This window comes from Somniosus microcephalus, chromosome 16 (genome assembly GCF_052327205.1).
Source record: "Somniosus microcephalus isolate GS21.2 chromosome 16, FLI_Smic_1.0, whole genome shotgun sequence".
NCBI lineage: Eukaryota > Metazoa > Chordata > Chondrichthyes > Squaliformes > Somniosidae > Somniosus > Somniosus microcephalus.
The window spans coordinates 37,816,319-37,841,285 of NC_141002.1; the positions used below are offsets into that span (position 1 = coordinate 37,816,319).

The following is a 24,967-nucleotide window of genomic DNA, read 5'->3' on the forward strand; positions in this document are numbered from 1 at the left end:
CATTAGCGATCTCACAAAATTGGATGCCACGGTCATATTGAAGGCTGGTTCCTCTACCTCTGCTCACTGGATTTTCTCACTGGGGCCTCTTCCTTGCTCTTACTTCACACTAGTGGAAGCATTCTCCCATACATCAACTATTTCCATCTTAGTCAACAATCTGGCTTTCGGGGCCTCCTTTTCACCACCAACGATACATTCAGATTTCACAGGCGGTGGGAGTCGCTATGGAGAACCCGCGTGCACCGAGCCAGCTGTCGGTATCTGTGTGAGATCCTCGCCTGTGTCACATGCAGCTGCTTCCCCTGCTGGTGGTGTAAATTTACATTGGATTCTGCTTCCAGACACCGCAACTTCACACGAGTCCACAGCGGTCAGCCTTGCGATGCCATGTTTCAGTCCACTCTTGTGTAAAGAGCACAAGCCATTCACACCTTTTTGTTGTTTCCGCAGATTACAGACACACCAACATCAGGGCATTTGAAATTTCCAATCACCAGCTATTTTGATCATGGGGCCCAACTGTCGATGCTTTCTGTGAGAACATTGCATGCTTCCCGGTGTGTGGATCTGGACTTCGATTGTATGGTTGTGTTATAAGCATTTGATCCATGATGCAGAAACAGGGTCAATTACAAATTCTTTGGAAAATTCAGTTGTCTTTTCCAACAAGACGAGATCGGAATAACCAAGGAAGGTTAGCTGCCCTGGCCTGCTTGAGTCAGGTTGAATTCGAATTAAGCAGCAGATTTCACTGGTCAGAACCCATTTGGGGTAGAAGATGGAATTCACCAATATTTTGAATGAGGAGTAAAAACAGAAAATGCTGGAGAAACTCAGCAGGTCAGGCAGCATCTGTGAAGAGAGAAACAGAGTTAACATTTCAGGTCGATGACCTTTCATCAGAATTGGAAAAAAGCAGGAAATGGAACAGATTTTTAAGCAAGTGTAGTGGCTGGGAAATGGGGGAGGGGATGAAAAAACAAAAGGGAAGGCAGATTGGGTGACCGCTTTGTGGAACACCTCCGTTCAGTCCATAAGGGGGACCCCGAGCTCCCGGTCGCCTGTCACTTTAATTCACCGCTCCACTCCCACTCAGACCTCACCGTCCTCGGCCTCTTGCATTGTTCCACTGAAGCTCAACGTAAGCTCGAGGAACAGCACCTCACCTTTCGATTAGGCAGTTTACAGCCTTCTGGACTCAACATAGAGTTGAACAATTTCAGATCATAACTCCGGCCCCTATCATATATATATTTTTTATCCACACTTTTGTTCTGTTCTTCTCTCCCACATGGCAGCTGTCTTCCATTCTGCCAGTGCAATTTACACTTCATCTAGAGCCATCCTTTGTTTCTTCTGCCATCTACTGGAATTTTTTGAGGATGTAACTGGTAGAATAGATGAGGGAGAACCAGTGGATGTGGTGTATTTGGACTTTCAGAAGGCTTTCGATAAGGTCCCGCATAAGAGATTAGCATGTAAAGTTAAAGCACATGGGATTGGGGGTAAGGTACTGACTCGGATAGAGAACTGGTTGGCAGACAGGAAGCAGAGTTGCAATAAACGGGTCTTTTTCCGAGTGGCAGGCAGTGACTAGTGGGGTACCGCAGGGATCGGTGCTAGGACCCCAGCTATTCACAATATGTAGTAATGATCTAGATGAGGGGACTAGATGTAATATCTCCAAGTTTGCAGACGACACAAAGCTGGATGAGCATGTGTGCTGCGAGGAGGATGCCGAGAAACTCAAGTATGATTTGGACAGGTTGGGTGATTGGGCAGATGCATGGCAGATGCAGTATAATGTGGATAAATGCGAGGTTATCCACTTTGGTGGCAAAAACAGGAAGGCAGATTATTATCTGAACGTCAATAGATTGGGAGAAGGGGAAGTGCAACGAGACCAGGGTGTCCTTGTGCACCAGTCGCTGAAGGTAAGCATGCAGGTGCAGCAGGCGGTTAAGAAGGCAAGTGGTATGTTGGCCTTCATAGCGAGAAGATTCGAGTACAGGAGCAAGGATGTCTTGCTGCAGTTGTACAGGGCCTTGGTGAGACCACACCTTGAGTATTGTGTACAGTTTTGGTCGCCTTATCTGAGGAAGGATGTTCTTGCCATGGAGGGAATGCAGCGAAGATTCACCAGACTGATACCTGGGATGGCAGGAATGACGTATGAAGAGAGATTGGGTCGATTGGGCTTATATTCGCTGGAGATTAGAAGAATGAGAGGGGATCTCATTGAAACTTATAAAATTCTAACAGGACTAGACAGACTAGATGCAGGAAGGATGTTCCCGAAGGCGGGGGAGTCCAGAACCAGGGGTCACAGTTTAAAGATAAGGGGTAAGCCATTTAGGACTGAGATGAGGAGGAATTTCTTCACCCAGAGAGTGGTGAACCTGTGGAATTCTCTACTACAGAAGGCAGTTGAGGCCAATTGATTAAACATATTCAAGAAGGAGTTAGATATATTTCTTAAGGCTAAAGGGATCAAGGGATATGGGGAGAAAGCAGGGACAGGGTACTGAATTTGGATGATCAGCCATGATCTCATTAAATGGTGGAGTAGGCTCGAGGGGCCGAATGGCCTACTCCTGCTCCAACCTTCTATGTTTCTATGTTTCTTAACCTGTCCCATTACCACATCCTTTTGCCTTGAATATCTCTTAATGTCTCTCAATGTCTCTTAATCTCCCCTGCCTTCTATCCTATCACAGACCTTCCCTTTTATTCTTTCATTCCTTACCCCCATTTCCCAGCCACAGTTGCTTAAAAATCTCTTCGATTTCCTGCTTTTTTCCAGTTCTGACAAAAAGTCATCGACCTGAAACAATGGCCCAGAAATTAGGTTCGGGGGCTTGCCGCGCGTGCAAGCCCCCGATGTGTACTTACCCGGCGCGCTGACAGCTGAAGCCTGGGCCTGCTTGGAATTCCTGTCACTGGCCCGGTTCAGCTGTCGGCGCGCTGTGCTTGCCTGATCCAGCGGCGTAGTTAGTTCGATGTGCCGGCTGGGATCAGGTGAGCACTGGGCAGCCAATCAGGGGAGGGAAAACTTCATTCATGAGTTTGATAGTAAGAACGGTCAAACTCATGAAAACTACGGGTGCCCAAAACACTACTTAAACTTTAAATAAAATTTTAAAAAACATCCCACTAATTAAATGAACTATAAATAACTTTAAAAAAACTATTTTAAACAATTAATCAAATTTTTGAAAAAAATAATTTTTTAAGAAATCGGGTCTAAAAATAAACCTACCTTACTGTAAAGTCCTTAAAAACAATAAAGCTGTGGGAAAAATGTTATAATTTTAAATAATAGACCACTTACTTTAAAGAATCAAGTCCTTATGTCTCCTTTTTACATTTCTAAAAAGTTGAGGCCCTTACACACGGGCAAACCTGTCAAAAAGAAGGAAGTTCAACGCTGCGCGCACGCATTGGACCTCTGAACCCCTTGGAGGAAATGTCGGTTTCCCGCGCATGCGCTGTGCATGCTGAAATCCGGCACTTCCACCGGGCCCACGCGTGAGTACCTCGTCCGTACTCACGCATTGGGACCGGAATTACTGGCCCATTAACTCTGTTTCTCTCTTCACAGATGCTGCCTGATCTGCTGAGTTTCTCCAGCATTTTCTGTTTTTATTTCAGATTTCCAGCATCTGCAGTATTTTCTTTTTGTTTTGAATGAGGAGGTTCAAATGAAACAAATTTTCAATGGAAGGCATTTTTCAAATGAATTAAATTCAAATTAACAGATAATTTGAATTAAGTAACTTCAAATTGAGAGTAGACTGTACTTAATTCCTCAGGTGGGTAAGTAATTAGCTCTCTCTCTCTCTCTGTAAACAGGTTCCGAAACAATAACAACTTCCTGGCTAAGGTGTCAAAGGCTATTGATATAATCTGATGATATCTGCATGTTCTAGCACCTAGCCTTTCAGAAGCAAACAGTCAGCTTTCATAGCAAGTGGCTGTAGTACCTGACAGGAAGCAAAGAGTTGGAATAAACGGGTCTTTTTCCGAGTGGCAGGCAGTGACTAGTGGGGTACCGCAGGGATCGGTGCTAGGACCCCAGCTATTCACAATATATATAAATGATCTAGACGAGGGAACCAGATGTAATATCTCCAAGTTTGCAGACGACACAAAGCTGGGTGGGCATGTGTGCTGTGAGGAGGATGCACAAAAACTCCAGTATGATTTGGACAGGTTGGGTGATTATACTGCATTTGCCATGCATCTGCCCAATGTGGATAAATGCGAGGTTATCCACTTCGGTGGCAAAAACAGGAAGACAGATTATTATCTGAACGTCAATAGATTGGGAGAAGGGGAAGTGCAACGAGACCTGGGTGTCCTTGTGCACCAGTCGCTGAAGGTAAGCATGCAGGTGCAGCAGGCGGTTAAGAAGGCAAATGGTATGTTGGCCTTCATAGCGAGAGGATTCGAGTACAGGAGCAAGGATGTCTTGCTGCAGTTGTACAGGGCCTTGGTGAGACCACACCTTGAGTACTGTGCGCAGTTTTGGTTGCCTTATCTGAGGAAGGATGTTCTTGCCATGGAGAGAGTGCAGCGAAGATTCACCAGACTGATACCTGGGATGGCAGGAATAGCGTATGAGGAGAGATTGGGTCAATTAGGCTTATATTCACTAGAGTTTGGAAGAATGAGAGGGGATCTCATTGAAACTTATAACATTCTAACAGGACTAGACAGACTAGATGCAGGAAGGATGTTCCCGATGGCTGGGGTCACAGTCTAAGGGTAAGGGGTAAGCCATTTAGGACTGAGAGGAGGAGGAATTTCTTCACCCAGAGAGTGGTGAACCTGTGGAATTCTCTACCACAGAAGGCAGTTGAGGCCAATTCATTAAATATATTCAAGAAGGAGTTGGATATATTTCTTAAGGCTAAAGGGATCAAGGGATATGGGGAGAAAGCAGGGACAGGGTACTGAATTTGGATGATCAGCCATGATCTCATTGAATGGCGGAGCAGGCTCGAGGGGCCGAATGGCCTACTCCTGCTCCTATCTTCTATGTTTCTAAACTGTCTTTAAACTCCAGTAGAATGTTAAAGAAATAAATACTTTCATTTATACGACCTCAGGACATCCTAAAGAACTTTACAGCTAATTAAGTACTTTTTGAAATGTAGTCACTGTTGTAATGTAGGAAACGCGGCAGCCAATTTACGCACAGCAAGCTCCCACAAACAGCAATGCGATAATGACCAGATGATCTGTTTTACTGATGTTGGTTGAGGGATAAATGTTGGCCAGAACACCGGGAATGTCTTTGAAAATGACACGGGGTCTTTAACTTCCACCTGAGAGGGCAGTTTCCCCGAGGGTTATGATGGGAGACCCGAAGAGCCCCTGCAGAATTCAGAGCTGCAGCTATATGGATTTTCAGAAGCTGTTCAATAAAATGTCTCGCAAGAGGCTTGTTAAAAAAAACTTTGGTGTATGCTGTAAGAGGAAATATAGCAGCATGGACAGAAAGTAGGTTGATGGATAGGAAATTAAGAGCTAGAATAAATGGATGCTAGTTAGATTGGAGAATTAAAGTAGTGTACCTACTGCTGAGTCCATGTTTGATCTCAGCATATATAGATGATTTGGACTTGAGTATAGCGAACACAATCTCGAAATTTGCTGACGACACAAAAGTAGGAAGTTTGGCAGACAGTGAGGAGGACTCTAAAACACTTCAGAAAGATGTAGACAGATTAACAGAATGAGCAGACTGATGGCAGATGTAATTTTAAATGGCTAAGAGCATTGAGAGTATTCCCTCAGTGCAATACACTAAAGGATTTGGATGAGCAGAGTGACCTCGGGCTTCAAATCCATAATTCCCTACAAGTACGAGTGCAGGTAGGTAAAGCCATAAAAGATGCCACTAGCATTTTGGATTTTATAAATGGGAGCATAAAGTACAAGAACAAAGAAGAAATTATGAATATATACTAAACGCTGCTTAGGCCAAGTTAGAGTGCCATGTGCATTTTTGGACACCTCATTATAGAAAGGGCAATAAATGCATAGACAGCACACATCATAGATTCACCAGGATGATGTTTGGATAGGAAGCTATAGTTATGAGGAAAGACTTTAGATACTAGGTCTAGTTCCATTGCAAAGAAGGCTAAGAGGAGATTCAGTAGAGATTTTTTTAATTATTAACAGTTTTGATTGAGTGAATAGAGAAAGACCATTTCCTCTGGCTGGGGAGTCAATGGCAAGAGGTCATCAATTTAAAATTATCACTGAGAGAGTGAGGGGTGAGGTTAGGAGAAATTTCTTTACACAAAGGGTTGTTGGAGCATACAATGCTTTACTACAGGGAGTGGTTAAGGCAGAGACTATTTCATCTTTAAGGGAAATTAGATAGATATTTGAAGTAGAGGAAGATACAGAGCTATGGGGAGAGAGCTGGGCAGTGAGATTAGTTTTGCTCTAGCAAAGAGCTGGCACAGACTCAATGGGGGAGAAATTCGGTATCGCCCCATTTGGAGCGCAATTATCGGCCGGGCGCAAAGTTTAGCACCTGTCGCTAACTATCGCCTCCAACTTGGCTTCTATCACCCCTGGAGGTGATTGGAGCGCTAAATCAGGTGCTACACGTCTGTCTTAAAGCGCTAACGCCGAGGAGTGAGGCGCTACCTCAGAGCACTGGCGAAGCTCATGTGATGTCAGTCAGCAATGGAACTCAGACACACTGGCCAGTTCTTAAAGGGGAGGGTCAATCTTACTCTCCATCCACACCCTGCTCATTGCAACCTTGAATCTCGGCCTGGAGAGACCTGTACATCAAATCTGCTGGAAAGAACAATGGAGAGGCCCAGGGAAAGAGCTGAGTGCAGCCCCCATAGTCTCTTCTAAATCAATGCAAGGAAGGTCAAATCAAAATGAACCTGCAAACTGCTGCTCAGTACCCAAAACTCCTTCACACAGCGTTGAATCTCTCCAGAAGTCTCTCTCTCAGAATGCGTGGTGCAAAAATGTCGCCGACAAAAAAAGGGAGGAAGCGGTTGCCTTTAAATAGCGCTCCCTTCCCGACTGCAAAATGCTCCCCTCAACCTGCCGTTGCTAGTGGCAGGCGGTAAGGCAGGGGACGCCACTCAATATCCGGTCCGGGGCGCTACCAGGGCATTGCACGCTTGACTGACGTCACGATCTGCGGGCGCAGGAGATCGTGGCGGTAGTGTTTAGCGCTGCTGCAAAATGTCTGGTCAATTTTGTGAGTGGCGCAAACATCGCTGCACCCGGGCGCTAGTTGCTTTGCTCCCCATTAGCGCCCTCTTAGGGCGTTAACAGGAGGCACAAAGCAACCAAATTTTCCCCCAATGTGCCAAATGGCCTCCTTCTGTGCTGTAAACATCTATAGTTCTACAAAGACTCCAATGAAATTAAATAGGACACATTCCTGACTTTTCAGCGAAGTCTAGAATTTTGTTTAGTTATGCTTCATTGCTTCCTTAATGCCACTAACAGAAGATAATTAATTAAACAGAGTAAACATTACAAAATGTGCTCAAATGATTTAAATTCCATTGTTTCACTACCAATGTCTCTAAGGTCTTTGATCTAAAGTTTACTATTTTTGACACTTGAATTTAATAGTCATTTTTGATAATTTTATCATGCATTTCTCCCTTTAAAAAATATCCTGTTACAATGACCTAATCTGTGCTATTTATTGTTCCTTAATTAACTTAACATGACAGTTTAGGGGCGATTTTGTGAATGGGGGTGTGTTGGAGGTGGGACTGCTACTTGTCAGGTCGATGTCCCGCCTCCATCAATTTGTGGCCAACCCACGCTATTTTCCCTTGAATGACCTTGTTAAGCCTGCCCAGCGGGCTTAGCAGGCCAATTAAGGGAAAGCCGGTTGCAGAGCACGTCAACATATGATGTTTTATTATCTGTAAAATTTTTGACAGATGAATTGTCATCGTTTCACAGCTCTGTGAAGCTGTCAAACAGTGACATCCTCTGCAGTTTGATGAGGTCTTGCATACAAGACCTCATCAACCTTCTTTGTTTTACAGAAATGAGATGTTTGTTGCATCGCAGAATGCAACGGCCATCTGTCATCTGCAACACGGAGGTCCGAGACTCTCCGCATACAAACCGACTGAAGCCTGCAGGGAGAAACAAAGGCAAGAACACTTTTAAAAACCCTTTGCACTTACCTCAGATCCTCACCTCTACACTCTTGCACCCATCACTTACCTTCACACTACACTTTTGCACCCACCGACTCCCGCAGACCCACTACTCGCCTCGCTGAGCTGGCGGGTTTCAGAGCCTTCGGGAAGCCCGCACTTGTGAGGGCAAAAAGGGGATAATCCTATTTTCTGCCTGTTAACTACATGTTAACAGGCAGTAAATAGGCTTTAATCCCTTCCCGCCTCCAAGGAGATGGGACCCGGCACGGGATAGCTACCCGCCTCCTGGGAAGATGGCATGGAGGCGGGTTGGGCAGCCACACCCAAATTCTGCCATTTTCTCAGCAGTCCCGCCTCCACACCCGCCTCACCAGGGCTGGCAAAATCGCCCCTTAGTCTTGAAGTGATATTGGCTCTCTGACTGTGCATGTTAGAAATGCCAAATGGTCAGAATTACCATGGTTAGTTAGTGGGATATAGAATAACAGGTGGATACAAGTGGACAGCAGGTATGCTGGTTACCCTGAGTTAGTTTTAGGCCAGCATGACCTCAACTCATGAATCCACAAGTACACCTGCAAGCCTCATACCATCATGCATGTAACTTACTCATGTGCCTGCAATTATTTTGCACATTATATACAAAGTGCTATTTTATTCCCTTAATTTCCACTGGCAAAAAATGGTTCCTGCCACATCAGACTGTCATGCGACTGAAGAACAATGAAACTACACGGAAGCCGAGGGAGGGGAGAGGGTGCATCACACTGCGTAACCCATGCACTTGGTGTAAAACTACAAAACAATTGGCACATTCAGACGTAACAATCAGTTTACAGGGATTTATAAGTTTCAAAAAAATACAAGAGAAAGACGTGAAGTTCCCTGCATATGAAAAAGAAATCATTTATCCAGTTATTTGTGTAACGATGCAACCTCCCCAGCGGAATCTCTGTACTGTGTATGAACCCCTTTACAATACTTGTACATTTACCATGGCAATCATTAAACTTACAACTCTGATTTCAATCGAATCATATAAATTACAGCAGAAAGGGAAAATATTTGGCCATTGCTACCTGAACCAGTGCTAGTGCTTCAACTGGGATGATGTACTCTAAATCCATGTCCCTACCCTTTCCCGTATCTTTTCCTATTCTTTTCAAATGCTTATCAAGGTCCCTTTTAAATTATATCAGAGGGGGGAATTTTCCCAGCCCTGGGGAGGTGGGTATGGAGGCAGGACTGCCTGGAAAATGGCAGAAACTGGGAGCGGGTACCGACCCCGCTCCCAACCCGCCACCGTGCCATCTTCCCGGGAGGCAGGTCCCCGACTCCGAGGCGGGAAGGAGATTACAGCCAATTAACTGCCTGTTAACAGGTAGTTTTGAGGTAGTTAACAGGCAGTTTTGAGGCTTATCCCCATTTTACCCCTGCAAGTGCGGGCTTCCCGATGTTGGGAAACACCACAAGGCCACCGAGGTGAGCAGTGGGTCTGCAGGGGTGAGAGGGATCGAAAAGTCCACTGTGGAGGTGAGTGATTGGGGCAAGTGTGGAGAGGTAAGTATGAGAGGCGAGGATAAAGTGTTAGAAAAAGTTTACTTACCTTTGCTTCTTCCTACAGGCTTCAACCCTTGGGGATCCGGGGGTGCCTCATCTCAACGGCAGAGATGACAGAATGGCTGCTGCATTCTCAGATGCAGCAGCCATCTGATTTCTGCAGAGGAAATAGGTTTTGATGAGCCTTCAGTGCAAGGGCTTACCATAGAACAGAGATTGTCAGTGTTTGACAGCTTCTCTAAGGTGTCAAACGCTGACAATTCATCTGTCAAAACATTTTTGACAGATGAAACATCATACGCTGAAGTCTTCTGTCACCGGCTTTCCGTTAATCGGCCTGCTAAGCCCGCAGGGCGGGCTTAACAAGGTCAATCAAGGGAAAATAGCATGGGTTGGCCGGACGTCATTGGGGGCGGGACTGAAACCCGACAACCAGCAGTCCCGCCCCCAACGCGCCCCCATTGACAAAATCCAGCCCATAGTCTTTGCCTCAATTGCCACCTGTGTGCAAAACATTTCATGTTCTAATAACCTGTGTCAAAAATCTTCTAATAACCTGTCAAAAATCTTCTAACTTCTTTGTTCATCTAGCTCTAGTTTTGAATCTCTGTTTCTTTGATAGCAATTTGCCAACCAGCGAAAACAATCTTTCATTATATACTCTCCCGAAACCTTTTACGATTCTGAAAAACCTCTAAAAGATTCCCCCTTAATATTCCCTGTTTCAATGAAAATATTTTAAGCTTTTCTTCCAAATTATAACTTCTCATTCCTGATATAATTCCAGTGAATCTTTACTGTACCCTCTCCATGACTCTAATACCATTTCTCATTGGGGTACCCAGAACTGCACGTAATACTTCCACTGTGGCCTACCTAATGTCTTGTACAAATTCAACACCACTTCCTTGATTTTATATTAAATGACATAAGTATAAAACCCAGAATCCTATTTGCCTTTTTAAGAGCTTTTTCTACTGGCACTCCCACTTTTGAAGATATCTGTATCTGTACTCCTACATCTCTCTGTTCCTCCAGTATACTAAATATGTTATCAATTAGTGTATAATTTTCACTGTCTTTTTTATCCAAATATATGACATCACATTTCTCCTGTATTGATCTGTATCTGCCACCTAACTGCCCATTCTATTAACCTGTCTTTGCCCTCCTGCATTCTTCCTCAGTTTACCATGCTTCCCAAATTTAGTATTGCCAGGAAACTTTAATATCATTCCTCTTGTCCTTATGTCCAAATTATTTATAAACATTGAAAACATGAGATCCCAGCACAGATCCTTGGATCATATCACTGCCCATATCCAAAAAACATCCATTTATCCCTACTCTTTCCATTTGGTTCCCAAGCCACCTCTCGTTCTAGTTTTCTTGTTTGTCAGCTGTGGCTCAGTTGGTAGCACACTCGCCTCCGAGTCGGAAGGTTGTGGGTTCGAGTCCCACTCCAGGGACTTGAGCACAAAAATCTAAGCTGACACTCCAGTGCAGTACTGAGGGAGTGCTGCACTGTTGGAGGTGCTGTCTTTTGGATGAGACATTAAACCGAGGCCCTGTCTGCTCTCTCAGGTGGACATAAAAGATCCGATGGCACTATTTCGAAGAAGAGTAGGGGAGTTATCCCCGGTGTCCTGGCCAATATTTATCCCTCAATCAACATCATTAAACAGATTATCTGGTCATTATCATATTGCTGTTTGTGGGACCTTGCTGTTTGCAAATTGGTTGTTGTAATGTAGGAAACGTGGCAGTGACTGCACGTCAAAAAGTACTTCATTGGCTATAAAGCACTTTGGGACATCCGGTGGCTGTGAAAGGCACTATATAAATGCAAGTCTTTCTTTCTGTGCAGCTACATTCCTTTCAATATCATTTGCCCCAATTTTCATGTCTCTTATCAAACACCTTCTGAAAATCTATATATAGTCAACCAGATTCTTTTTATCTATACATTCCTTGACTTCCTCAAAAATTCAATTAAGTTAGTTAAGAACAACCTGTTTTTTAGAAATCCACACCGTTCTAAGCATTCCTAAATTGCATCTCATATTAAGGGCTCTAGACGTTTACTCATAACTCAGGTAAGATAAACTGGCCGGTTAATTCCTGCATTATCCCTTTGCACTTTCTTGAACAGGATGTAACATTTAGCACCCTTCAGATCTTTGACAGAATTCCAGTTTCCTAAATTTTGGGGAAAATTATGACTAATGCCTTTGCGAATACCTCCCTTAGTATTCAGGGATACATTCCATCTGGATCTGGTGACTTTTATACCTTTAGTACTATTAACTTAAAAAATATATATATAGTTTCCATTCAAATATTTGACTCCAGTAGTGGCTCTACTACCTCCTCCAAGGTACCTCTAAAATCCTACTTTCACTTTCCTCTATAAAAATAGAGATAAAGCACTTACAAAGCAGCTTCACAATTCCCTTGCTCTCAACTACGTTATCTCGAAGTGGTCCCACTCATTCTATGACTATCCTTTTACTTTTTATGTGCTTAAAAGATTCATCATTGCTATAAAATAAACCAGCGGGGTGAATTTCATCGTGACTTCTCCCACTCTCTTACTGTAACTTCAGCTGAAACCCTGATTATGCGCTAAAATGGAGTTTCCACCAAACTTCTACCAGTTATAGCAGTGGAGTAGAAAAAGCTCCAAGGAAATTCATGCCAAAAAACTTTATAAGATGGCATGGCGTTAAAGGTGCACTAGATTAATGACAATGGTGTAGGAATTGGGGTTCCGAGCCAAAGAATTGAGATCGACTCAGAAAATCAAAAACAATAAAATTTAATGAACAAACGAAGCTGTACAGGAAACTGTAAGATACAATGCAAATAGGTCTGGTCTGCTTGAAAGCCTCTCTGGAACTGCTAGAAAGTTCCGAGCTCAACTGCTAGCAGGTTCCGAGCTCAACTGCTAGCAGGTTCGGAGCTCTACTGCTAGAAGGTTCCGAGCTCTGACGTCATGACATCATCACGTTCTTCCCGCCGTTGAGAGATCACGTGACGGACGGCATGACGTCATCACGCGGAGTACAGGAAAGAAGCCCTAGTACAGTTAACAGATACATTAAAAGGTGCAGCCCCCAGCTGTACTATATTGCTCTAAAAGGAATTATATACAATTGTCCGTAATCCTCTGGTGGTTCCGCCACATGCGCCCCCCCAGAATTGCTTTTAACAGAGAAGGTAAGGCGAGAAGGGGGTCTGACGAGTCTGTCCGACCGACTGCGATACCCCGGCAGCTGGAACGGAGCGCTAGAAGACAAACTGGCCGTTGGCTGTGGTTGGGATGACGCCGCAGGCGGAGGAGAAGAAGAGGCCGGCTGTGGTCGACACGGTGAGGCGGGCACTGGCGACTCGGCGGATGACTGTGGCTGTACTGGACCAGCAGTTGACGGTGGACGACCACGACGAGGCGGCTGAGCGGTGACGACTGGTTCGCTCAGATCCAGATGCGCCGGTTTCAACCGGTCGATGGAGATGTGGTCAGGCTTACCGCCGACGTCGACTGTGAAGGACTTGTTACCTGACGAGATGACACGGAACGGACCTGTGTAAGGCAATTTGAGCGGGTTTTTGCGAGCATCCTGCCAAATGAACACGTATTCTGCGCTCTTAAGATCCACCGGGCCATGGGAGTGCTGCAGGTCATGATGCGACGTAGGCACTGGGATGAAATTCCTAGCCGCTTCCTGGTGGCTGACGAGCTGCTGAGCTGGGGTCCAGGGTTCCATGTGAGGAGGAAGAAAATCGCCAGGCACTCTGAGTGGTTGGCCATAAACCAGCTGTGCTGAAGAAGAATGTAGGTCGTCCTTAGGCGCCGTGCGAAGACCTAGCAGCACCCAAGAGAGCCTGTCCACCCAACTAGGCCCACGGAGACTAGCACGCACTGCGGCTTTAAGGGACCTGTGGAATCTTTCACACAGACCGTTCGCCTGTGGATGGTAGGCGGTGGTACGATGAAACTTGGTGTCCAAACCTTGAGCTACGGCGTTCCAAAGCTCAGAGGTAAATTGAGGCCCCCGGTCGGAGGAGATGTCAGCCGGTACCTCGAACCGAGCTACCCACGACGAGATGAAGGCTCTGGAGACGTCTGCCGCTGTGGTGGCAACCAAAGGAATTGCCTCTGGCCACCTGGTGGTGCGGTCTACCACGGTGAGGAGGTGAGTGTACCCGCGAGAGGAAGGGAGAGGACCAACCAGGTCCACGTGCACATGGTCGAATCGACACTCCGGAACCGGAAAAGTGGCGACTGGGGCCTTAACATGGCGTTGTATCTTGAACTTCTGGCAACTCACGCAGGTATTGGTCCAGTCACGGACGTCGAGATGCATGCCCTTCCAGACGAATTTCTTTGCCATGAGTCGTTGTGACGCTCTCATGCCAGGGTGTAACAACCCGTGGATAGTGTCGAAAATTCTCCTGCACCATTCAACTGGAATGATTGGACGTGGGACGTCCATCGAGATGTCACACAGGAGTGTGGTCCCTGCGGCCTGGAAACTGACATCAGCCACTTGTAAACTGGAAGGTGCGGTCCGGTATGCCTGCACTTCAGGGTCTGCCTTCTGTTCTTTTGCCAAACCAACATAGTCGACTCCCAGGTGTACTGCGTGGAGCTGGGCGCGGGAGAGACAATCCGCCACCAGGTTGTCTTTGCCCGAGACATGTTGTATGTCGGTTGTAAATTCAGATATGTACGTAAGATGACGTTGTTGCCGTGCCGACCATGGTTCCGCTGTCTTGGCCATCGCAAAAGTAAGTGGCTTGTGGTCTACAAAAGCCGTGAATAGGCGTCCTTCCAGTAGGAAGCAAAAATGGCGGATGGCCAGAAACACTGCCAACAACTCCCTATCAAAAGTACTATACTTGCGTTCGTTCTTCCGCAATTGGCGGCTGAAGAAAGCCAGTGGTTGCCATGTGCCGTCGACCCACTGCTCCTGTACTGCCCCGATGGCATAATCAGATGCGTCGGTGGTAATGGCAATTGTTGCGCCCAGAAGGGGATGTGCCAACATGGTCGCAGCAGCCAAAGCGTTCTTAGTGTCGAGGAAAGCCTGGTCCATCTGGGGTGTCCAATCGATTGGGTCTTTGCCCGATTTACCTCCGAGGGCCTCGTACAAAGTTTGCATCAACAATGCCGCCTTGGGGACGAACCAATGATAAAAATTGACCATTCCCAGAAATTCCTGGAGGGCCCTGACGGTTTGAGGAAGAGGAAATTAGGTGACTGCTTCCACCTTCGTGGCCAGCGGGACGGCGCCTTCTGAGGTGATTCTGTGTCCCAGGAAATCAATGCTGTGCAACCCAAACTGGCACTAGGCCGGGTTGATAATAAGGCCATGTTGGCTGAGACGAGAAAAAAGGGTGCGCAAGTACGTAATGTGTTCTTTCGTGCTGTTACTGGCAATAAGCATGTCGTCTAGGTAGACGAAGATGAACGGCAGATCGCGCAACACGGAATCCATGAGACGTTGGAAGGCTTGTGCTGCATTCTTCAGCCCAAACGGCATACGAAGGAACTCAAAGAGCCCGAAAGGTGTGATGACGGCAGTTTTGGGGACGTCCTGAGGATGCATGGGTACTTGATGATAGCCTCGAACGAGGTCTACTTTGGAAAAGATGGAATTCCCTGCCAGATGGGCCGAAAAATCCTGAATGTGAGGAATTGGGTACCGATCCGGTGTGGTAGCCTCATTCAGGCGTCTGTAGTCGCTGCATGGTCGCCATCCGCCGCCCGGCTTAGGAACAATGTGTAATGGCAAGGACCAAGGACTATTCGAACGTCGAATAATACCCAGGCGTTCCATTGTATGGAACTCCGCCTTGGCGGCTGCAAATTTACCGAGTTCCAGCCTTCGAGCTCTCGCATAAACGGGGGATCCTGTCGTGGTAATGTGGTGCGCCACACCGTGCCTCGCGACTGAAGAAGAAAATGTGGGCCTGGTGAGCTCAGGGAACTCACTGAGAAGACGAGAGAACTCATTTGGAGATGGGACTGCGCAGGCAACTGACCAAGACATCGCGGTGCTTCGGTGGCAGGGGACCGAGTGAAAAGTGGAGGCACTGATTAGCCGGCAGTGTCGGACGTCGATGAGAAACCCGTTTGCGCAGAAGAAATCTGCCCCCAGGATGGCCTGTGAGACTTTCGCCGTGATGAACTCCCAAACAAAACGTTGGCCGCCAAAACTCAACTGGACCCTACGCTTTCCGAACGTGCGAATGACCGCACCATTGGCTGCCTCGAGGGGGGGACCTTGACCGCTGGATTGAAGATCTAGCTTCGATGCTGGTAGGATACTGCACTGGGAGCCAGTATCACAGAGAAAACGTCGCCCTGACAGGGAGTCTGTAATGTATAGGAGTTTCCCTGCGGACCCAACGGCCATCGCAACTCCGGCGCGTCCCTTAGGCCTTATTGATCTTCTCAGAAACCGCTGTTTTTTTTGGTGAGAAACTGCAGGGCGGACGGCAATTTCTGGCCTTCGTGCCGAAACGAGCATGGTATGCACACCAGCCTGCAGGAGGAGGAGTCGGATTCGCTCTTGTGGGGGATGGGCGCCTCGTGGCTGCACAACATGGCTGTGTGCAGGAGCATATTTTATCCGCCTCTGCGGCAAGTTCAGCATAGTTTTGGCACCTCGTGGCTGCACAAGATTGTTGTGAGACGGTGAATATTTTATCCGCTTCCGCGGCGAGTTCAGCACAATCCGTGATCACGGAATTGGCCAAGGCCGTCTGTACTGGCTCTGGTAGTTGACAGAGAAACAGCTCGCGGAACAGAAAACATTGCGATTCCGAGCCCAAAAGCGTGAGCATTTGGCTCATGAGCTCTGAGGGTTTTGAGTCCCCGAGGCCGGGCATGGAGATAAGTCTGCGAGCGCGTTCCGACTTGGACAGACAGAAAATCTGCAGTAAACGTGCTTTTAAAGCTTCGTACTTGCCATCGTTCGGTGGACTCTCGAGGAGGCTGACGACCCGCGAGGCCGTGGCGCTATCGAGGGCGGAGACCACGTAATAATAACGGGTCGAATCCGCTGCTACTCCCCGGATTGCAAATTGGGCTTCCGCCTGGAAAACCCACGCGGCCGGTTGTTGCTCCCAAAATTGCGGCAGTTTGAGGGTGACGGCGTTCGTGTCCATGATGTAACTTCAACGAAAATTGTTCGAAGAAATCGGGGTCACCAATGTGGGAACTGGGGTTCCTAGCCGAAGAATTGAGACCGACTCAGAAAATCAAAAACAATAAAAATTTAATGAACAAACGAAGCTGTACAGGGAACTGTAAGATACAATGCAAATAGGTCTGGTCTGCTTGAAAGCCTCTCTGGAATTACGAGAAGGTTCCGAGCTCAACTGCTAGCAGGTTCCAAGCTCTACTGCTAGAAGGTTCTGAGCTCTGACGTCATGACGTCTTCACGTTCTTCCCGCCGTTGAGAGATCACGTGATGGATGGCATGACGTCATCACGCGGAGTACAGGAAAGAAGCCCTAGTACAGTTAACAGATACATTAAAGGTGCAGCCCCCAGCTGTACTACATTGCTGTAAAAGGAATTATATACAATATTTTTAAAATTCATTGATGGGATATGGGCGTCGCTGGCTGGCTAGGCCTGCATTTAGTGCCCATCCCTAATTGCCCTTGAGAAGATGGTGGTGAGCCACCTTCTTGAACCGCTGCAGTCCATATGGTGTAGGTACACCCACAATGCTGTTAGGAAGGGAGTTCCAGGATTTTGGCCCAGCGACAGTGAAGGAACGGCGATACAGGTCCAAGTCAGGATGGTGTGTGGCTTGGAGGGGAACTTGTAGGTGGTGATGTTCCTATGCGTCTGCTGCCCTTGTCCTTCTAAGTGGTAGAGGTCGCGGGTTTGGAAGATGCTGTTGAAGGAGCTTTGGCGAGTTGCTGCAGTGCATCTTGTAGATGGTACACACTGCAGCCACAGTGCGCCGGTGGTGGAGGGAGTGAATGTTGAAGGTGGTGGATGAAGTGCCAATCAAGCGGGTTGCTTTATCCTGAATGGTGTCGAGCTTCTTGAGTGTTGTTGGAGCTGCACTCATCCAGGCAAATGGAGAGTATTCCATCACACTCCTGACTTGTGCCTTGTAGATGGTGGAAAGGCTTTGGGGAGTCAGGAGGTGAGATGCTCGCCACAGAATTCCCAGCCTCTGGCCTGCTCTTGTAGCCACAGTATTTATATGGCTGGTCCAGTTCAGTTTCTGATCAATGGTAACCCCCAGGATGTTGATAGTGGGGGATTCAGCGATGGTAATGCCATTGAATGTCAAGGGGAGATGGTTAGAGTCTCGCTTGTTGGAGATGGTCATTGCCTGGCACTTGTGTGGTGCGAATGTTACTTGCCACTTGTCAGCCCAAGTCTGAATGTTGTCCAGGTCTTGCTGCATATGGACATGGACTGCGTCAGTATCTGACAAGTCTCGAATGGTGCTGAACAGTGTGCAATCATCAGCGAACATCCCCACTTCTGACCTTATGATGGAGGGAAGGTCATTGATGAAACAGCTGAAGATGGTTGGGCCTAGGACACTGCCCTGAGGAACTCCTGCAGTGATATCATGTGATTGAGACAAATGACCTCCAACAACCACAGCCAACTTCCTTTGTGCTAAGTATGATTCCAACCAATGGAGAGTTTTCCCCTTGATTCCCATTGACTTCAGTTTTGCTAGGGCTCCTTGATGCCACACTCGATCAAATGCTGCCTTGATGTCAAGAGCGGTCACTCTCACCTTACCTCTTGAGTTCAGCTCTTTTGTCCATGTTTAGACCAAGGCTGTAATGAGGTCAGGAGCTGAGTGGCCCTGGCGGAACCCAAACTGGGCATCAGTTAGCAGGTTATTGCTGAGTAAGTGCCGCTTGATAGCACTGTTGACGATACCTTCCATCACTTTGCTGATGATTGAGAGTAGACTGATGGGACGGTAATTGGCCAGGTCGGATTTGTCCTGCTTTTTGTAGACAGGACATACTTGGGCAATTTTCCACATTGCCGGGTAGATGCCAGTGTTGTAGCTGTACTGGAACAGCTTGGCTAGGGGCGCAGCTAGTTCTGGAGCACAAGTCTTCAGTACTATTGCCGGAATGTTGTCAGGGCCCATAGCCTTTGCAGTATCCAGTGTCTTCAGCCGTTTCTTGACATCACGTGGAGTGAATTGAATGGGCTGAAGACTGGCATCTGTGATGCTGGGGACCTCAGGAGGAGGCCGAGATGGATCATCCACTCGGCACTTCTGGCTGAAGATAGTTGCAAATGCTTCAGCCTTGTCTTTTGCACTCACGTGCTGGGCTCCACCATCATTGAGGATGGGGATATTTTTGGAGCCTCCTCCTCCTGTTAACTGTTTAATTGTCCACCACCACTCATGACTGGATGTGGCAGGACTGCAGAGCTTTGATTTGATCCGATGGTTGTGAGATCGCTTAGCTCTGTCTACCGCATGTTGCTTCCGTTGTTTGGCATGCAAGTAGTCCTGTGTTGTAGCCTCACCAGGTTGACACCTCATTTTTTGGTATGCCTGGTGCTGTTCCCAGCATGCTCTCCTGCATTCTTCGTTAAACCAGGGTTGATCTCCCGGCTTGATGGTAATGGTAGAATGAGGGATATGCCGGGCCATGAGGCTACAGATTGTGGTTGAATACAATTCTGCTGCTGCTGATGGCCCACAGCGCCTCATGGATGCCCAGTTTTGAGTTGCCAGATCTGTTCGAAATCTGTCCCATTTAGCACGGTGGTAGTGTCCGTAATCCTCTGGTGGTTCCGCCACAATGGGGTATAAATTCAAAAAGAAAATTGGGCGGAGTGTAAAACGGGCTGCTGATGCACTATTGTCCATTTTTGCACTAGCACTCATTTTCCGTTACCACCCAAGACACATTTATATCCCAATGTGTCTTCCCAGTATAGCGAAGATTAACAAACAGCTAAAATGTTATTGTTAGATGAAAATTTATGCAGTTAAGCCTAGAAGTTGTCAGCGATACTGGCATATGATCATTTAACATATGATACTCCTATATCCATATCTTAATAGAGGTATTAGTCCATTATAAATGGGTTAAAGTCTACTTTGAAATAATGAACATCATATCAGCGCATTGTGTTTTATATGATAACATTGCAAACAGTAATTTCTAGCCTTTAATTTTTATCTTTTGGCCAGGAACTTTACATTACTTGAGATTACAAAGATTTTGTTCCTTTTCAAATAATGTACTCCCAGCTAAAGTACATAATGTGTTGATTGACACCTTTGGAAAAAATGGTTGATGAATATATGTTTGGAAACATAATTGAGGGTTATAAGGATAAGTTCAGAGATTTAAGGAATATGAAATTATGTTAAGGTTGGTGACCAGTCAAGGAAGATGAAAAAATAAAGAAAGACTTGCATTTACTATCTCAGGATGTCCCAAAGCACTTTACAGCAATGAAATACTTTTGTCACTGTTGTAATGTAGGAAACGTGGCAGCCAATTTGTGCACAGCAAGGTCCCACAAACAGCAATGAGATAATGACCAGATAATCTGTTTTAGTGATGTTGGTTGAGTTATATCTATTGGCCAGGACACCGGGGAGAACTCCCCTGCTCGTCTTCGAAATAGTGCCATGGGATCTTTTACATCCACGTGAGGGCAGACGGAGTCTCGTCTCATCCGAAAGACCGCACTTCCGACAGTGCCGCACTCCCTCAGTGCTGCACTGGCGTGTCAGCCTAGATAATGTGCTCAAGCCTCTGGAGTGAGACTTGAACCAGCGACGTTCTGACTCAGAGTCGAGAGTGCTGCCCACTGAGCTGACACTTGAAGGTTAAATAGATATTCTGGAGTTTTGGTTGACTTACCTTGACGGGGATGGCGGGATCTTTGCAAAACCTTTCCTCAAGATATTAGATGGTTTGGGAAGAATATCAATTGAGGGAATTCCACACAGTCTGCAGAAGGAACAAGCTTGATGACCGAATGACCTTTTCTCATTTCATGCTTTGTTATATTCTTCTTATAGCAGTGAATGAGATTTTTTAAAAACCTGCATTTATATAGTGCCTTTCACATCTCAGGACATCCCAAAGTACTTTTTGAAGTCTAGTTATTGTAATGTCGACCGACACGACAACCAAGTTGCACGAAAAGGTCCCGCAAACAACAATGATATAGATGACCAGATAATCTGTGTTTTACTGGTGTTGGCGGAGGGATAAATGTTGGCCAGGACACTGGGAGAACTCCTATGCTCCACTTCAAATAATAGCATGGGATCTTTCACGTTCTCCTGAGCAGGGAGATGGGCCCCTCGGTTTAACATCTTATTCAATATGCAACAATTGGATGGAGTGTAAAGTCAGCTGCCGAGTCGCCGTCATCAGTTTTGCAGTACTGCCAAGGCAATTTCACCCCCAACACTCAGGCCGACAGTGCAACACTCTCTCAGTACTGCACGGAAATATCAGCCTAGTTTATGTGCTTAAGTCTCTGGAATGGGAATTCAAGCCACAACTTACTGACTCAGAGGTGAAAGTGCAACCACTGAGACAAGGCAAGTGACTTTCTGTGCCTAACTCTGAATCATTACTGGTTTCCATTCATGTGTAGGGCCCATAAGCTCTTATGTGTGAGGTTTCTGATTGAAAGACACCAAATGTGTATCTTTTAGTTTACTTAAAATTAATAATTAAAAAGTGACATTTTGAAGGGTCAGTGGAAACAATTTAAAAAACTGCATCTTTAGCAATTAGTTCAAACTGTGCGATCAATCTGTTCCATAGCAGGAAGTGAGCTGGTGCCCAAACTATGTGTCAGTACAATGTGCAAAGTATATCCTTATAAAAGATTTTCTCCCTTTTAGTTATTTTTAAGGAAATTGCGACAGGAACATTTACACACTGTTGCGTTTCACACTTTCTCTCTGTAATAGAACTGTTGGAATTCTTCTTGTTCTAGATGGAAGTTTCTTTTTGCTTAAACCTGTTGCCAATATATTTTACCCTCCCTTCAGAAAAGCAGCACGGATGGAGTCACGTCGTCAGATCCGCTGCCCAGTGTGTGTGTGATGTACACTGTTTACGTGTGTGGCTTTCCCCCTGTGCTGAGTGGAGGTTGGTGCTCAGAGTTCAGTCACTGGAATGTGTATTACAGCTGAACGTGGTCACCTTTGAGTTTGGTCTGCTTTTTTTTTTACAAAAAAAGGAATTATATAAACTCTGGTGAAATATTTACGAGACGGTTTCTGTTTTAAAGCCACTTTAGAAGAGTTGGATTTTGGTGGAACCAAGCTCGGTTTTTTTTTAATCAGCGTGTGGTTATTCCTGACTCTGGGCACTGAATGGGTTTTCTCCTTACCCAGCCTGTGAAGACTTTCTCGCCCTCTCCGACACCCACGCGGGCTTCTCTCCTCCCCCTTTTCCCTCTGCCGTGCGTGTTTTTGTACTAACCATGAGGAATTTCCGCAGACCGAAGTTCATGAGTTCGCCCAGCCTCAGCGACCTGGGCAAGAGCGAGCAGGCAGCCTTGGAGGAGCGGGGGACCCAGCACAGACGCGCCGGCTCCAACGCCACCTGGAACAGGTAAAAGGCTCCGCACAGCCGCGCCCCCACATACACTGTTTCCAAATGGCACTTGGTCCTCACTGATGCCACTCGCTCGCTCTTGCTTTTAAAATCTAACCTATGCACTGCATGTTTGAAAATATATATTAAAATCTAACCTATGCAATGCATGTTTGAAAATATATATTAAAATATAGAAATATAAACACGCAGCTCCCTCTGTTCAAATAGGTTTGCAACTGTCAAATTTATCCATTTTAATAAAAATTGGTATTTTTTAGAAACTTTGTTCCTCTTTATTTCAGGTTTACCTTTTCCCCAATGTGAGAGCCCCAATCTTTGTTTTGCTCTCTGTAACATTTTTAAAAAGTCAGAATAAAAGGAACTTGTTCACTTCCAGGTCTGCAGTCTGTGAGAATTCTGCTTTGTGATTGGCTGCTTAGTCAGCTTGTTGACGTCACAGCAGCTCACGCAATGGAATTCCCACTAAACTACACTGATCTCAATTGAACATCGGAAAAGCCGAACTTCTCACCACATAGATCACGAGATCTTTGTGGGAAGCTTTCTTCAGTGTCAGCGGCGGACGCCATTACGGGCTGAGGGAGAGTAATATTGAGCGGGGTGTAAAACCGGCATTCCACCCGATCCCGTGGGTTTCCCGACCAGCAAGTTGAGCTAAAATGATACGACTCTGCTAATATATCTCACTTCCCCCAATATTGACGGCTCTGCAATTCTTTCCACCCACTCCAAGTGCTTAAATGCCACTTTGCTCGCTCTCATCCCAAGCACGTGGATAAACAGTCCCACTCCTAGACTGGTTTAATGTCCCCTCCCCATCTTCCATGGGAATGCATGCACCCCTGGTCTCCCCCAGGAACATGTCCTTCAGCGGTGGAGATTCTTGGCGTTTCTGGGTTTAGTCTGAGCACAGTAATCTGCGTCACCAAAAGGTGATCAGGTTCATTGGATGGGGATGTCCTCATCCTTACCAAACAAAGGAAACATTCAGGGGTCAGGAGTGAGCTACACTGTTTATATACTGGGCAATATCTGCAAAGAAGCTACTGAATTTTACACAATGAATATATGTATACAAGACATGAAGTTATAACCCAAGGCTATGCATTTAAGTACAAAAATGGTACCGCATTTGAAGATCTATAAAATGATTTGTGTAAACAGTCTATAAAGCAGTGATGATGGCCAATATACAGCTCTGGCATCAACTGCAGCTGGAGCATCCTAGACAGAGATCCTCATACAGATTTTTAACTTGTGGGACTGATGGGTACATGCTAAAGACACCGGGTCTACCCAGACGGGTGCTTTGGAATGAGTTAGTCTGTAACAGAATTGTATTAAACTCTGAGATGTCTGCCTATGAAAGGCAAGTATTTATTATTAATCTTGTGCTGGCACTAGTTTTTAAAAATAAGTGGAATTGTTTGTACCATTGCTGATGTTTAAGAAATTGTACATTTGAAAAGAGAAGTTAGTGCAAGTCTGTTTACTGCCACTAGGTGTTTGTAGAAGTATATTCGGGGCCCTCCTTCCTCTAAAGGAAAGGGTCTGTCCTGTGGACAGTCTTTATTGATCAATCAAGCCCATTGTGTATAAACCTGCATCTACTAGTCCTGGTCTATTTACAGTAATGCTAGTCATCCCTTTTTAAACTAATTAATTAATTAGTGGAACCCACCTGATCTTTATTAATAAAGGAAATTAACTGCACTTTAACCTACAGCTAGCAGCTGCTTTGCCACCTCCCAGCCCCACCACTAGATTGATTTAATTTAATTGGAGTCAAACAAGGACAAATAATTTATAAGATAAGCCTGAGCGAAATGTAATACAAAAATATCTGCACTACTAACTTAAAATGCAAACGTCTGACTAACCACCAGTCACTGCAGTGTGCTAACAGGCAGGACCAGTGTGAGGTCCCATGACTGTATTAAATTGGTCCAGTTTTAGACAAATGCTGAATCTTTGTTTTCCAGCATACAGAATGCTGTAATCGCTGTGTTCCAGCGGAAAGGTTTACCCGATAATGAACTTTATAATCTCAACGAGGGAGTCAGGTGAGCAGGAGACAAGAATTTCTGTATTTGAGGTGAACATTTTTATTGCTGAAATGGTGGACTGTTTAATTGTGCGTGCCTGATTTAAAAAGGACTTAAAAACAAGCAATTCCCATGGGTAATTTGATCCACTGATTAGCCAATCATTTGTGAATTTCTTTTTAATGGAGAAGTTAAGTTTTTTGGTGAGAGTAATAAAGTACTCTCCCCAGCTAGGGCATGTGAAAATATAGTAAATCTATCTGGGATAAGGTAATTGCGCTTTAATTGTCCTTTCATCCTTCTCCCTAGTGACCAATATTTTCAAGTCTCTGCATGTGCCTAGTAACTGATTTGCTTGTGTTAGCAATGCGACCTGTCAGTAAGCGAGCAACTTCATAGGGACCAACATCGATCGCCATCCTTTACTATTCTGGAATCATGGCCGGGCAGTGTCCGAAGTTGGGACATTTTGGTGCATTAAACTTTTAAGATCTCCTACAGGCTGGCAGCCTTATTTATTTCCTCCTCTCATTTTCCTCCTGATCCCTCTTATTCTCA

At 45.8% G+C, this 24,967-nt stretch overlaps 1 protein-coding gene and 1 long non-coding RNA gene across 3 annotated transcripts in view; one reads left to right on the plus strand and one right to left on the minus strand.

Moving 5' to 3' along the window:
* The window catches only part of LOC147106077 (uncharacterized), a 33,413-nt gene extending 11,098 nt beyond the window's left edge, over positions 1-22,315 (minus strand). The window contains exon 1 of the long non-coding RNA XR_015081329.1: positions 22,227-22,315. This is a non-coding gene — a long non-coding RNA (uncharacterized LOC147106077). The remainder of the gene's footprint in view (positions 1-22,226) is intronic.
* LOC147106076 (proline-rich protein 5-like) overlaps positions 1-24,967 on the plus strand; it is a 131,635-nt gene that overhangs the window by 29,988 nt on the left and 76,680 nt on the right. Inside the window, exons 2-3 of one of the 2 annotated variants that reach the window (XM_086008818.1) lie at positions 22,245-22,358; positions 24,347-24,427. In XM_086008818.1, the coding sequence (XP_085864944.1) occupies positions 22,255-22,358; positions 24,347-24,427 (185 nt within the window). In that variant the 5' untranslated portion in view covers positions 22,245-22,254. Of the gene's footprint in view, positions 1-21,898; positions 22,359-24,346; positions 24,428-24,967 lie in introns of those variants that run through there. The other variant, XM_086008817.1, reaches the window with a different exon arrangement.